Source organism: Eretmochelys imbricata, chromosome 2, assembly GCF_965152235.1.
Source record: "Eretmochelys imbricata isolate rEreImb1 chromosome 2, rEreImb1.hap1, whole genome shotgun sequence".
NCBI lineage: Eukaryota > Metazoa > Chordata > Testudines > Cheloniidae > Eretmochelys > Eretmochelys imbricata.
In genome coordinates this window covers 256,358,871-256,373,141 of record NC_135573.1, presented here as the reverse complement: position 1 = coordinate 256,373,141, position 14,271 = coordinate 256,358,871, and the positions used below count along the sequence as shown (strand labels likewise).

Here is a 14,271-nt window from a genome sequence, read left to right as displayed (position 1 = left end):
ATAACTGGAAGATCAACTAGCAAAACACCAAAACTGACGGCAATTTTTAAGTACATCAGAAGCAGGAAGGCTGCCAAACAATCAGCTGGACCACTGGACAACCAAGATGCTAAAGGAGCACTCATGGAAGAAAAGACCATTGTGGAGAAGCTAAATTAATTATTTGCATCAGTCTTTACTGCAGAGGATGAGAGGGACATTTCGACACCTGAGCCCTTCTTTTTAGGTGACAAATCTGAGGAAAAGTCCCAGATTGAGGTGTCAGCAGAGGAGGTATTGGAACAAATTGTGATATTAAACAGTAATAAATCACAAGGAGCACATGGTACTTACCCAAGTGTTCTGAAGGAACTCCAACATGAAACTTTAGAACTGCTAGCTCTTGTATGTAACCTATCACTTAAATCAGCTTCTGTACCAGATGACTGGCAGATACCTAATGTAATACCAATTTTTATAAAATGGCTTCAGAGGCGATCCTGGCAATTACAGGCTGATAAGCCTAACTTCAGTACCACGCAAATTGGTTGAAACTATAGTAAAGAACAGAATTATCAGATGCATTGATAAACACGATACGTTGAGGAAGAGTCAACATGGCTTTTATAAAGGGAAATCATACCTCATCAATCTATTAGAATTCTTTGAGAGTGTCAATAAGAATGTGGACAAGGTGATCCAGTGGCTATAGCGTGTACTTGGACTTTCAGGAAGCTTTACACAAGGTCGCTCACAAAAGACTTTTAAGCAAAATAAGCAGTCATGATGTAAGAGGGAAGGTCCTCTCATGGATCAGTTAACTGATTAACAGATAGAAAACAAATGGTAGGAATAAATGGTCAATTTTCACAGTGGAAAGAGGTAAATAGCGAGGTCCCCCAAAGATCTGTACTGGGACCTGTGGTATTCAACACATTTATAACACATTTATATTCAACACATTTATAAAAAAATCTGGAAAAAAAAGGGGTAAGCAACCAAGTGGCAAAGTTTGCAGAAAATATAAAATTACTCAAGATGGTTAAGTCCAAAGCTGATTGCAAAGAGTTACAAAGAGATCTTACAATACTGAGTGGCTGGGTAACAAAACGGCAGACAAAGTTCAATGTTGATAAATGCAAAGTAATGGACATTGGAAAACCTAATCCCAAGTATACATACAAAATGATAGGATCTAGATTAGCTGTTTCCACAATCTCGAGTGCTGTCTTTTTGCATAGTTCTCCAAAAACATCTGGTCATGTGCGGTGGGAGTCAAAAAATGCTAACAGACTGTTAGGTACCATTAGGAAAGGGATAGATAAGATGACATAAAATGTAATGCCATTACATAAATGCATGGTATACCCACATCTTGAATACTGCAGGCAATTCTAGTTACACCACCTCAAAAAGATATATTAAAATTGGAAAAGGTACAGAAGTGCAACAAAAATGATAAGGGATATGGAACAGCTTCCATATGAGGAGAGATTCAAAAGACTGGGACTGTTCATCTTAGAAAAGAGATGACTAAGGGGAGATATATATGATAGCCATCTATAAAATCATGAATGGTGTGGAGAAAGTGAATAAGGAAGTATCATTTACCCCTTCACATAACACAAGAATCAACGGTCACTCAATTAAGTTAATAGGCAGCAGATTTACAACAAACAAAAGGAAGTATTTCTTCACACAACAACACAGTCAACCTGTGAAACTCATTGCCAGGGGATGCTGTGAAAGCCAAAACTATAACTGGACTCAAAAAAGAAAAAAATAATTAGATATGTTCATGGAGAATCGATACATCAATGGCTATTAACCAAGACTGCAAAGCCTCTGACTCCTAGATCCTGGGACTGGACGACAGAATGGATCATTTGATAATTGCTCTGTTCTGTTCATTCCCTCTGCAGCATCTGGCACAGGCCATTGCCAGAGGACAGGATACTGGGCTAGACAGACCAGTGTCAAACTAGAAAAAAGAAAAGGAGTACTTGTGGCACCTTTTCTTCTTGTGAATACAGACTAACACGGTTGCTACTCTGAAACTAGAAAAAAGGGACTGTACTGTCATGTGAACTTAACAGGTAAATAAAATATTTTTAGAGCAAGAACTATCTTTTTTTTTTTTTAAAAGAGAGACAGCCAGCAAAGCCTTGTCAGCAACAGCAAAGGTACATGTTGCTGAAGGCCACTCTCAGCAACAGGTAATTTTGCTACTGTTGACAAGGCTCAAGAGAGCTTATGATAGGTCATATGCTCTTCAGATACCATCAGAAGGTAAAATTTGAAACAGACATTTCTGTCTCACCTAAGAAATCTTTACAACTTTTACAATCCCTCCGTAGTAAGATTTCCCCTCTTTAAAAAGAATGCTATTCCTGACTAGTATATTTTAAGCTTAAGACGAATGGAGTAAGAAAGAAAAAAAAAAGTTATCCTCTGAAGAATGACCTGTAGCAATAACTTTCTGCCTCTCATAAAAAGAAACTATCATAATATGTTTTAAATAATAAATAATAATAATATTCCTGTAGATAAAGCAAATGCTTCTTGTATTTCTCCTACTATTGCTTGTACTAAGTGATCACTTTTGAAGAGACCTTGTTAAGAGGACGGGGGTGACGGGGGGAGGGGTAAAGGAAGAAAGAAAATGTTTATGTGTTGGATAGGTTTACTAGGGATCCTCTAACATTCAAAATATTTCAGGCAAACACTACTCCTATTATTAGGTAAGGCAGGAATTCACAAATACATGAACCACTTCTCCATGGAGAGAATGTCAGACACTTTTTTTCATTCACAACCATGACCTAATAACATCCCTGTGGCAACTACATCAACTGCTTACATGAAAAATAATTCATGCATTTCTAACTTCTTTCAATGCAAAGAACCAGTGTCATGTGACACGCCAGTTCCTGCAGATCACAAGAAAGTGATCCACAGAGGACAGTTTGGGAAACACTAAGGAAAGGAATAACATGTATGAAACAAGAAAGCAACATGTCAAGACACATGCAGAAGATTTTGCTGGAGAAAAATTAGTGACCCCACAAGACGTTTGCATCAAAACCTATTTGCTGGACATCACATGGGGGCATTCTATAAGAGAGCTTTAAACCAGAAGCATCCAGAGATTTTTTAAATACATTACACATTCACATGCCAAAGCATGACAACACAGAAGAGTGGTTTGTCTGAATCTATACCGGAAAAGAAGTTCAAGGGGTGTTCGAGATATCCAGGTGTAACAAAAAAAGGCTGAAATTGGAGAACTCAAAGTGGACCAATAGAAAAAAAAATCCCAGTGACATACATAAAAAGAAATGACAAAGTTTGTGTAGTAAGATAAGGGAACAGCATACAAATGCATTTAAACCTCTCACAGCACAACCAGAAAAGGGCTGTTGGTAACACAAACATCACTTTGCTGTACCCCTAATTCTGGTAAATAAAAAGAAGTGTTGAAAGTATTTTTCTGGATGGAATGCCACTGAATAAGCCGTGATACATAATGTTCATGATACATAATGTTCATGTAATATACCGTATTTTGTGGTTTAAAAATTTACCACAGTTAGTGCTTGTAACACTGAGTCACAGTGATTTACGGCTTTCCCACCTCTTGGCTAGATTTCTGCAGTGTCCGATATTTGGGGCTGACCATTAAGGTCACCTGGAAGTTACATACGATATATCATGCTGTGGCCCATCTGCCAAGCAGGAAAGGCTAATAGCACAGCAACACTTCATGCTTTGCACTGGTTTGCTTATTCAATTCCACATCTGAAAAACAATATAATGACAAGGATCTTTTATCATTAGTATTGCAGTAGTGCTCAGGAGCCACAGTCACAGACCAGGACTCCACTGGGTAGGCACTGTGAAAACACAACAGTAAAGTTGTCCCAAAGAACTTATACCGTATTCTTCAGTGTTCTAAATGGACAGGGCCTAGCTATCTCAGTGGCCACCCATGTCCTTTAGCTCTAAAGCTATATTTACAGGAGCATTTTGACTGACAAAGCCCACGGAAGATTTTTAAGCGGTTGGGCAGAGAGTTCTTTGTAGGGGAGCCTGTGGCTGTGGAACCTGGTTCTTTTCAAGTTCAACTGAGGGAGAATTTTGCCACCTTTAGAGCATGTTGCAAGACACAGCTTAATGCAGACATTTTTCTAATGGATGAGTGGAGCCCCCACCCTGTAACTCTACATGCATCCGACGAAGTGAGCTGTAGCTCACGAAAGCTTATGCTCAAATAAATTGGTTAGTCTCTAAGGTGCCACAAGTCCTCCTTTTCTACTTTGACAGTGACAATCCCAGTACAAGGCTATGGTAGAGGAGGATAAGGTGGAGATCAAAACTCTGATACAGGGCATTCTTTGTTCTTGAAAAAGCAAAGAAAACACTTGTGAGTCTACATGTCAGTATGGATGATTTAAAAATTAATACCTTTCACAGCCACTGGAGGATTTCATGACATTTAGCAACTAGGAATTTTGTCAACAGTAAATTATACTGAACCGGACAGACTGCCTGTTCATCAGGAAACAACATTCTTTCCCTAGCAGTTAGTGGGTATACCAGAATGATTTTTTCCTTAACAGGGTTTCTTTACTAAGGGTATGTCTACACCAGAATTTTTACCATGAGTTAATCTACTGCCAATTTAACCATGGACACCAGAACAAACATTCTGGAGTTTCTGTACTAGCTTTTACAAATATATTAGCTACCTTGAGTTAACTGGCAATCAGTTAACTGGATGTAAAAAAAAACTCTAGTGTAGACAAGCCACGAGGTATCACAAGAATTACATATCCTATTTGCCAACCTTTACTAAATCTTCACTTATTAAAAGCAAACTTCATTTTATTTATTTTTTCAGTAGCAATCATTAGCTGAAAATATTTTCTATATGTAAATGTTTTAATATATTCCACTAATTTCAAATAGCTCCCACATTACATCATCCCTATTCAAGCAGCCTTTCTGCTGCAACTTAAGAGGAAGAAAGAGCCTTGATTTGGACATTTTTATTTTATGCCTGGTCTACACTTAAAAGGTAATAATGATAAAGCTATTTGTTAAGGATATGGGCCTTTTTTGGTTGTTTGGTTTTAAAACATTCCTATTTCAGTATAAGCCCTAGACACGCCCTACAAGTTTTGCCACCAAAACCCAAATCACTCACCTAGACAACATATCTATCCATCCCAACCTCTGTGTTGATGCAGCTTATACAGCAGAACCTCAGAATTATGAGCACCAGAATTACAAACTGAACAGTCAACCACACACCTCATTTGGAACCAGAAGTACGCAATCAGGCAGCATCAGAGATGACAAAAAAGCAAATACAGTACAGTACTGTGTTAAATGTAAACTACTAAAAAAAAAGGGAAAGCAGCATTTTTCTTCTGCATAGTAAAGTTTCAAAGTTGTATTAAGTCAATGTTCAGTTGTAAACCTTTGAAAGAACCACCATAATGTTTTGTTTAGAGTTATGAACAACCTCCATTCCCCAGGTGTTCGTAACTCAGACTGTACTGTACAGGCAAGAGAATCATTTTTGTCATTCAGGGAGGTGGCTTAACTATAATAGCAAAACAATTCTTTTGTTGGTAAACACTGTCTCCACAAATGGACACTGCCGGTATACCTATCCCAGGTAAGCCTTTGAAGTGTAGACTAACCCCTATTGTGTACATAGTTATATCGATATAACTGTGCTTATACCACTATAACTTTGCCAGGTTTCAGAGTAGCAGCCATGTTAGTCTGTATTCACAAAAAGAAAAGGAGTACTTGTGGCACCTTAGAGACTAACCAATTTATTTGAGCATAACCTTTCGTGAGCTACAGCTCACTTCATCGGATGCATCCTGTTAGGATATAGATATTCAGGCCTGTCTGTAAAGGCCTATACTCTAAGAATTTAGGTGTATTCTTATCACTTGGCTAGTGATAGAGGTATAAAAGAAAGAATCAAAATCACTGTCTGCTGGTGTAAGGGCCTTCTCTTACTGTGACAGTCTGAGGCCCTGTTCTTAGGCTAAGGCCTTTGGCGAAGCAGCAGAGGCAGCCATAAGCTGGGAAGCAAACAGTCACATCCTCACATTCCAAACTAGTCACACTGAAATAAGGTGCTATTCGGCTGTTAAGAACTATCAGGACAGGATTGTATTCTTATCACCTCCAGAGAAAGGGAAGTGCCTAGAAAATGTAAAAGGAAACTTAGTTTGATAGCATCCTGTCTGGCAAGAACTCACTTATCAATAGCTGGGATGTGAAATCCTCACTTCTGTATTGTCTTGTCATTATAGTTCCCACTTTGCTGTTGTTTGTCTGTATAATCTCTGTCTGGTTCTGTGATTGTTCCTGTCTGCTGTATAATTAATTTTGCTGGGTGTAAACTAATTAAGGTGGTGGGATATAATTGGTTACATAATCATGTTACAATATGTTAGGATTGGTTAGTTAAATTTCAGGAAAATGATTGGTTAAGGTATAGCTAAGCAGAACTCAAGTTTTACTATATAATCTGTAGTCAATGAGGAAGTGACTGGGTGTGGGTGGGCATGGGCGTAAGGGAGATGGGAACAGGGAATGGGGGTAAGAAAATTGGAATCATGTTTTGCTAAAGGGGGAAATGGGAACAGGGAATGGGAGTAAGGAAGTTGGAATCATGTTTGGCTAAGGGTAGGAATGGGAACAGGGACACAGGTGTAAGGCTCTGTGGTGTCAGAGCTGGGAAGGAGGATACTAAGGAAGGAAACTGGAATCATGCTTGCTGGAAGTTCACCCCAATAAACATCGAATTGTTTGCACCTCTGGACTTCGGGTATTGTTGCTCTCTGTTCATGCGAGAAGGACCAGGGAAGTAAGTGGGTGAAGGAATAAGCCCCCTAACACATCCGATGAAGTGATCTGTAGCTCACGAAAGCTTATGCTCAAATAAATTGGTTAAGGTGCCACTAGTACTCCTTTTCACTATAACTTTGCAAGTTCCAGAAACTGATATAAGCTACACTGGTGTAACTGCATAAAAATTAGGAGGGTTTTACTGATTCAGTTATTCTGGTATAATTATACCTTCAAAACCTTCCCAGTATGGGCAAGCCCTTAGCTTTGAATTTAGTGCTCATGCAAGGCACACCAATTGACAGCCCTAGAAGGTTCTCTGTTTATCCACAGAATAGGTACAACTAAAGTAATAGAACTGCAAACTTTCCTAGTAACACTTCCTCAGCCGTGTGCTTACAAAGTGTTATCAGCTCATGATTTTATTGAGAGTCTAACAATATTTGTTTTTCTGAAAGCTGCAGTTCCTAGAATCATGGCGTTGCGTGGAAAAAAAAAAATCACACTTTTAGAAAATTTAGAAGTTTCTAGTCTTCTCAAAAAGAAAAGGAGTACTTGTGGCACCTTAGAGACTAACCAATTTATTTGAGCATGAGCTTTCGTGAGCTACAGCTCACTTCATCGGATGCATACTGTGGAAACTGCACAAGACATTATATACACAGAGACCATGAAACAATACCTCCTCCCACCCCACTCTCCTGCTGGTAATAGCTTATCTAAAGTGATCATCAAGTTGGGCCATTTCCAGCACAAATCCAGGTTTTCTCACCCTCCGCCCCCCCACACACAAAATCACTCTCCTGCTGGTTGGGAGGAGGTATTGTTTCATGGTCTCTGTGTATATAATGTCTTGTGCAGTTTCCACAGTATGCATCCGATGAAGTGAGCTGTAGCTCACGAAAGCTCATGCTCAAATAAATTGGTTAGTCTCTAAGGTGCCACAAGTCCTCCTTTTCTTTTTGCGAATACAGACTAACACGGCTGTTACTCTGAAACTAGTCTTCTCAGTTGTTAATAATAAATTTGCTAAACTTTTTTTTATATATACAGTGTTCTTTTTATCTCTGATCATGATTTTTTGGACCTCACTCATGATTCTTGAACCCTTGGGGTTCGCTATGCTAATTATGCCCTGACCTGGAAAAATAACCCACATCATGGGGGGATGAGAGTAGTTCTATTTCCATAGACTGTATACACAAAGGTGTAAATTGTCATGGTGGTTTCTGTAAGATGAACATCTGTCCACTGGGAACTGAGCTGACACTTCCAACACCATCCAGTGGTAACTTTTGGTCACTGTGAATAGACCCAGGCCAGATTTGAACTGGCCACTTACTACAAGCAGCTCTCTAGCTCCCCTAAACCATCTAGTCTCCTCTGTATGGACACGTCTAATTAAAATGAAATTAAGAATGTTTATACTAGAGCAAACAAAATGGAGAAGTATAATTATCCATAATTATCCTGTTTTATTTTTACTTTCACTGTTTAAGAGTATTTGGTTTTGCATATATTTCAGCAAGATAATTAAAACATTTCGTGCTCTCTCTCTCACACACACAAATTCCTCCTCTGAAGGAGACCCTGTATGCCCCAAACACACCAAGTTGAAACAAAGCGTAGATCCAAAGGGATGGTTGAGACATGTTCTCACTTTAAAAACAATATGAAAAGACGGCAATTAAAGCTGAACAAGTACTTCTGCTTCTTAAATATGGAGAGTCTGACACATTTAAGCCAGACACACGTTTCCCCTAAGAAAGCACCCACCCTGTCAGATCCCCAGATCCTAGTGGTAGACGGTGAGAGCAAAGGGCAGACTGTCGGCTGACAAGTGCCTGCGATATATTTTAGCTCCATTTTATTTCTTAATTATTTTATGTCTAACACTGACAGACACCGAGAGACTCCCAGCGGCCGTGGGCGAGGTTGCGAAGGGTCTCTACTAGCTTCTCCCTCCCTCCTCGCAGCAGCAAGAGAGGCAGCCTTGTTCCCCCGCCCCTCCCCAGGTACAACAGCACCCGCCCCAGGAGACACCTAGGGCAAGAGGGGAGCCCCCGCAATCGACACAGACCCACCGCCTCCTCTCCTCACCCCACTCCCTTTGCCCCTCCCATACACACCGCCCCAATTCCCCGAAACCGCCTCCAGCGCCCGCAGCCCTGCGCCTTCTCCAACGGCTCCCCGCCCCCAGCCCGGCCGCCCCAACCCCCTAAACCGCCTCCAGCGCCCGCAGCCCTGCGCCTTCTCCAACGGCTCCCCGCCCCCAGCCCCCTAAACCGCCTCCAGCGCCCACAGCCCTGCGCCTTCTCCAACGGCTCCCCGCCCCCAGCCCGGCCGCCCCAACCCCCTAAACCGCCTCCAGCGCCCGCAGCCCTGCGCCTTCTCCAACGGCTCCCCGCCCCCAGCCCGGCCGCCCCAACCCCCTAAACCGCCTCCAGCGCCCGCAGCCCTGCACCTTCTCCAACGGCTCCCCACTCCCTCTTCCGCAGGCCCCTCAGTCACCGCACACGCCCGCTCCGGCGGGAAACCCGACCGACCTCTCACCTGCACTTTCCGGCGCCCGGCCGCGTTCTGTCGGTGATGCGCCGCCATTTTGCATGTTGACACTCTCACGTCATTTCCGAAGAGGTCGACCCGGCCCGGAAATCCCGCCCCCTGGCCGCGAGACCCGCGCGGGGCAGCTCGGTTGCTAAGGGAGCTCAGTGGGTAGACTGGACTCTCGCCGCTAGCCTCGCGGGGCGTCAAGCTGTCCCGCCGGCTCCCAGTCACGGGGCTGAGGAGATACTCGCCCCGTCACGGTGCCCTGAGGCCGCGTCCCATCCCGCCGCCCGGTCACGGTGCCTTGAGGCCGCGTGCCTCCTGACCTGCCACGGTGCCTTCTCTCGCCCTAACCCAGCCCATTACAGTCCCTGAGGCCACGTCCTGTGCCCTGCCTCCTGCCTTGGTGTTCTGAGGTACTGGGCCCCGTCTCCTGCCCCGGTGCTCTGAGGCCACGTGCCCTGCCTTTTGCCCCGGTGCTCTGAGGCCCCGTGCCCTGCCTCCTTCCCCAAGGCCGCGTGCCCTGCCTTTTGCCCCGGTGCTCTGAGGCCCCCTGCCCTGCCTCCTTCCCCAAGGCCGCGTGCCCTGCCTTTTGCCCAGGTGCTCTGAGGCCCCCTGCTCTGCCTCCTTCCCCAAGGCCGCGTGCCCTGCCTTTTGCCCAGGTGCTCTGAGGCCCCCTGCCCTGCCTCCTTCCCCAAGGCCGCGTGCCCTGCCTTTTGCCCAGGTGCTCTGAGGCCCCGTGCCCTGCCTCCTTCCCCAAGGCTGCGTGCCCTGCCTTTTCCCCCGGTGGTTTGAGGCCCCGTGCCCTGCCTCCTTCCCCAAGGCCGCGTGCCCTGCCTTTTGCCCAGGTGCTCTGAGGCCCTGTGCCCTGCCTCCTTCCCCAAGGCCGCGTGCCCTGCCTTTTGCCCCGATGCTCTGAGGCCCCCTGCCCTGCCTCCTTCCCCAAGGCCGCGTGCCTTGCCTTTTGCCCCAGTGCTTTGAGGCCCCGTGCCCTGCCTCCTTCCGCAAGGCCGCGTGCCCTGCCTTTTGCCCCGGTGCTTTGAGGCACGTGCCCTGCCTCCTTCCCCAAGGCTGCATGCCCTGCCTTTTGCCCCGGTGCTCTGAGGCCGCGTGCCCTGCCTTTTGCCCCGGTGCTCTGAGGCCGCGTGCCCTGCCTTTTGCCCTGGTGCTCTGAGGCCCCGTGCCCTGCCTCCTTCCCCAAGGCTGCGTGCCCTGCCTTTTGCCCAGGTGCTCTGAGGCCCCGTGCCCTGCCTCCTTCCGCAAGGCCGCGTGCCCTGCCTTTTGCCCAGGTGCTTTGAGGCCCCGTGCCCTGCCTCCTTCCCCAAGGCCGCATGCCCTGCCTTTTGCACCGGTGCTCTGAGGCCCCGTGCCCTGCCTCCTTCCCCAAGGCTGCGTGCCCTGCCTTTGGCCCAGGTGCTCTGAGGCCCCGTGCCCTGCCTCCTTCCCCAAGGCTGCGTGCCCTGCCTTTTCCCCCGGTGGTTTGAGGCCCCGTGCCCTGCCTCCTTCCCCAAGGCCGCGTGCCCTGCCTTTTGCCCAGGTGCTCTGAGGCCCTGTGCCCTGCCTCCTTCCCCAAGGCCGCGTGCCCTGCCTTTTGCCCCGATGCTCTGAGGCCCCCTGCCCTGCCTCCTTCCCCAAGGCCGCGTGCCTTGCCTTTTGCCCCAGTGCTTTGAGGCCCCGTGCCCTGCCTCCTTCCGCAAGGCCGCGTGCCCTGCCTTTTGCCCCGGTGCTTTGAGGCACGTGCCCTGCCTCCTTCCCCAAGGCTGCATGCCCTGCCTTTTGCCCCGGTGCTCTGAGGCCGCGTGCCCTGCCTTTTGCCCCGGTGCTCTGAGGCCGCGTGCCCTGCCTTTTGCCCTGGTGCTCTGAGGCCCCGTGCCCTGCCTCCTTCCCCAAGGCTGCGTGCCCTGCCTTTTGCCCAGGTGCTCTGAGGCCCCGTGCCCTGCCTCCTTCCGCAAGGCCGCGTGCCCTGCCTTTTGCCCAGGTGCTTTGAGGCCCCGTGCCCTGCCTCCTTCCCCAAGGCCGCATGCCCTGCCTTTTGCACCGGTGCTCTGAGGCCCCGTGCCCTGCCTCCTTCCCCAAGGCTGCGTGCCCTGCCTTTGGCCCAGGTGCTCTGAGGCCCCGTGCCCTGCCTCCTTCCCCAAGGCCGCGTGCCCTGCCTTTTGCCCCGATGCTCTGAGGCCCCCTGCCCTGCCTCCTTCCCCAAGGCTGCGTGCCCTGCCTTTTCCCCCGGTGCTTTGAGGCCCCGTGCCCTGCCTCCTTTCGCAAGGCCGCGTGCCCTGCCTTTTGCCCCGGTGCTTTGAGGCACGTGCCCTGCCTCCTTCCCCAAGGCTGCATGCCCTGCCTTTTGCCCCGGTGCTCTGAGGCCCCGTGCCCTGCCTCCTTCCGCAAGGCCACGTGCCCTGCCTTTTGCCCTGGTGCTCTGAGGCCGCGTGCCCTGCCTCCTTCCCCAAGGCTGCGTGCCCTGCCTTTTCCCCCGGTGCTTTGAGGCCCCGTGCCCTGCCTCCTTTCGCAAGGCCGCGTGCCCTGCCTTTTGCCCCGGTGCTTTGAGGCACGTGCCCTGCCTCCTTCCCCAAGGCTGCATGCCCTGCCTTTTCCCCCGGTGCTTTGAGGCCCCGTGCCCTGCCTCCTTTCGCAAGGCCGCGTGCCCTGCCTTTTGCCCCGGTGCTTTGAGGCACGTGCCCTGCCTCCTTCCCCAAGGCTGCATGCCCTGCCTTTTGCCCCGGTGCTCTGAGGCCCCGTGCCCTGCCTCCTTCCCCAAGTCCACGTGCCCTGCCTTTTGCCCTGGTGCTCTGAGGCCGCGTGCCCTGCCTCCTTCCCCAAGGCCGTGTGCCCTACCTTTTGCCCCGGTGGTTTGAGGCCGCGTGCCCTGCTTCCTTCCCCAAGGCTGCATGCCCTGCCTTTTGCCCCGGTGCTCTGAGGCCCCCTGCCCTGCCTCCTTCCCCAAGGCCACATGCCCTGCCTTTTGCCCCGGTGCTCTGAGGCCGCGTGCCCTGCCTCCTTCCCCAAGGCCGTGTGCCCTACCTTTTGCCCCGGTGCTCTGAGGCCCCGTGCCCTGCCTCCTTCCCCAAGGCCGCGTGACCTGCCTTTTGCCCCGGTGCTCTGAGGCCGCGTGCCCTGCCTCCTTCCCCGAGGCCACGTGCCCTGCCTTTTGCCCCGGTGCTCTGAGGCCCCCTGCCCTGCCTCCTTCCCCAAGGCCGCGTGCCCTGCCTTTTGCCCAGGTGCTCTGAGACCCCCTGCCCTGCCTCCTTCCCCAAGGCCGCGTGCCTTGCCTTTTGCCCAGGTGCTCTGAGGCCCCGTGCCCTGCCTTTTGCCCTGGTGCTCTGAGGCCCTGTGCCCTGCCTCCTTCCCCAAGGCCGCGTGCCCTGCCTTTTGCCCCGATGCTCTGAGGCCCCCTGCCCTGCCTCCTTCCCCAAGGCCGCGTGCCTTGCCTTTTGCCCCAGTGCTTTGAGGCCCCGTGCCCTGCCTCCTTCCGCAAGGCCGCGTGCCCTGCCTTTTGCCCCGGTGCTTTGAGGCACGTGCCCTGCCTCCTTCCCCAAGGCTGCATGCCCTGCCTTTTGCCCCGGTGCTCTGAGGCCGCGTGCCCTGCCTTTTGCCCTGGTGCTCTGAGGCCCCGTGCCCTGCCTCCTTCCCCAAGGCTGCATGCCCTGCCTTTTGCCCAGGTGCTCTGAGGCCCCGTGCCCTGCCTCCTTCCCCAAGGCCGCGTGCCCTGCCTTTTGCCCCGATGCTCTGAGGCCCCGTGCCCTGCCTCCTTCCGCAAGGCCGCGTGCCCTGCCTTTTGCCCAGGTGCTTTGAGGCCCCGTGCCCTGCCTCCTTCCCCAAGGCCGCATGCCCTGCCTTTTGCACCGGTGCTCTGAGGCCCCGTGCCCTGCCTCCTTCCCCAAGGCTGCGTGCCCTGCCTTTGGCCCAGGTGCTCTGAGGCCCCGTGCCCTGCCTCCTTCCCCAAGGCCGCGTGCCCTGCCTTTTGCCCCGATGCTCTGAGGCCCCCTGCCCTGCCTCCTTCCCCAAGGCTGCGTGCCCTGCCTTTTCCCCCGGTGCTTTGAGGCCCCGTGCCCTGCCTCCTTTCGCAAGGCCGCGTGCCCTGCCTTTTGCCCTGGTGCTCTGAGGCCGCGTGCCCTGCCTCCTTCCCCAAGGCCGTGTGCCCTACCTTTTGCCCCGGTGGTTTGAGGCCGCGTGCCCTGCTTCCTTCCCCAAGGCTGCATGCCCTGCCTTTTGCCCCGGTGCTCTGAGGCCCCCTGCCCTGCCTCCTTCCCCAAGGCCACATGCCCTGCCTTTTGCCCCGGTGCTCTGAGGCCGCGTGCCCTGCCTCCTTCCCCAAGGCCGCGTGCCCTGCCTTTTGCCCCGGTGCTCTGAGGCCCCGTGCCCTGCCTCCTTCCCCAAGGCCGCGTGACCTGCCTTTTGCCCCGGTGCTCTGAGGCCGCGTGCCCTGCCTCCTTCCCCAAGGCCACGTGCCCTGCCTTTTGCCCCGGTGCTCTGAGGCCCCCTGCCCTGCCTCCTTCCCCAAGGCCGCGTGCCCTGCCTTTTGCCCAGGTGCTCTGAGGCCCCCTGCCCTGCCTCCTTCCCCAAGGCCGCGTGCCTTGCCTTTTGCCCCGGTGGTTTGAGGCCCCGTGCCCTGCCTCCTTCCCCAAGACCGCATGCCCTGCCTTTTGCCCCGGTGCTCTGAGGCCCCCTGCCCTGCCTCCTTCCCCAAGGCCACATGCCCTGCCTTTTGCCCCGGTGCTCTGAGGCCGCGTGCCCTGCCTCCTTCCCCAAGGCCGCGTGCCCTGCCTTTTGCCCCGGTGCTCTGAGGCCCCATGCCCTGCCTCCTTCCCCAAGGCCGCGTGACCTGCCTTTTGCCCCGGTGCTCTGAGGCCGCGTGCCCTGCCTCCTTCCCCA

The 14,271-nt window shown here is 50.8% G+C and overlaps 1 protein-coding gene across 1 annotated transcript in view; it reads right to left on the bottom strand.

Moving 5' to 3' along the window:
• The window catches only part of WDR48 (WD repeat domain 48), a 52,951-nt gene extending 43,483 nt beyond the window's left edge, over positions 1–9,468 (bottom strand). The window contains exon 1 of the mRNA XM_077808411.1: positions 9,409–9,468. Within this exon, the coding sequence (XP_077664537.1) occupies positions 9,409–9,456 (48 nt within the window). The 5' untranslated portion in view covers positions 9,457–9,468. The remainder of the gene's footprint in view (positions 1–9,408) is intronic.
• Between the last annotated feature and the right edge of the window lie 4,803 nt (positions 9,469–14,271).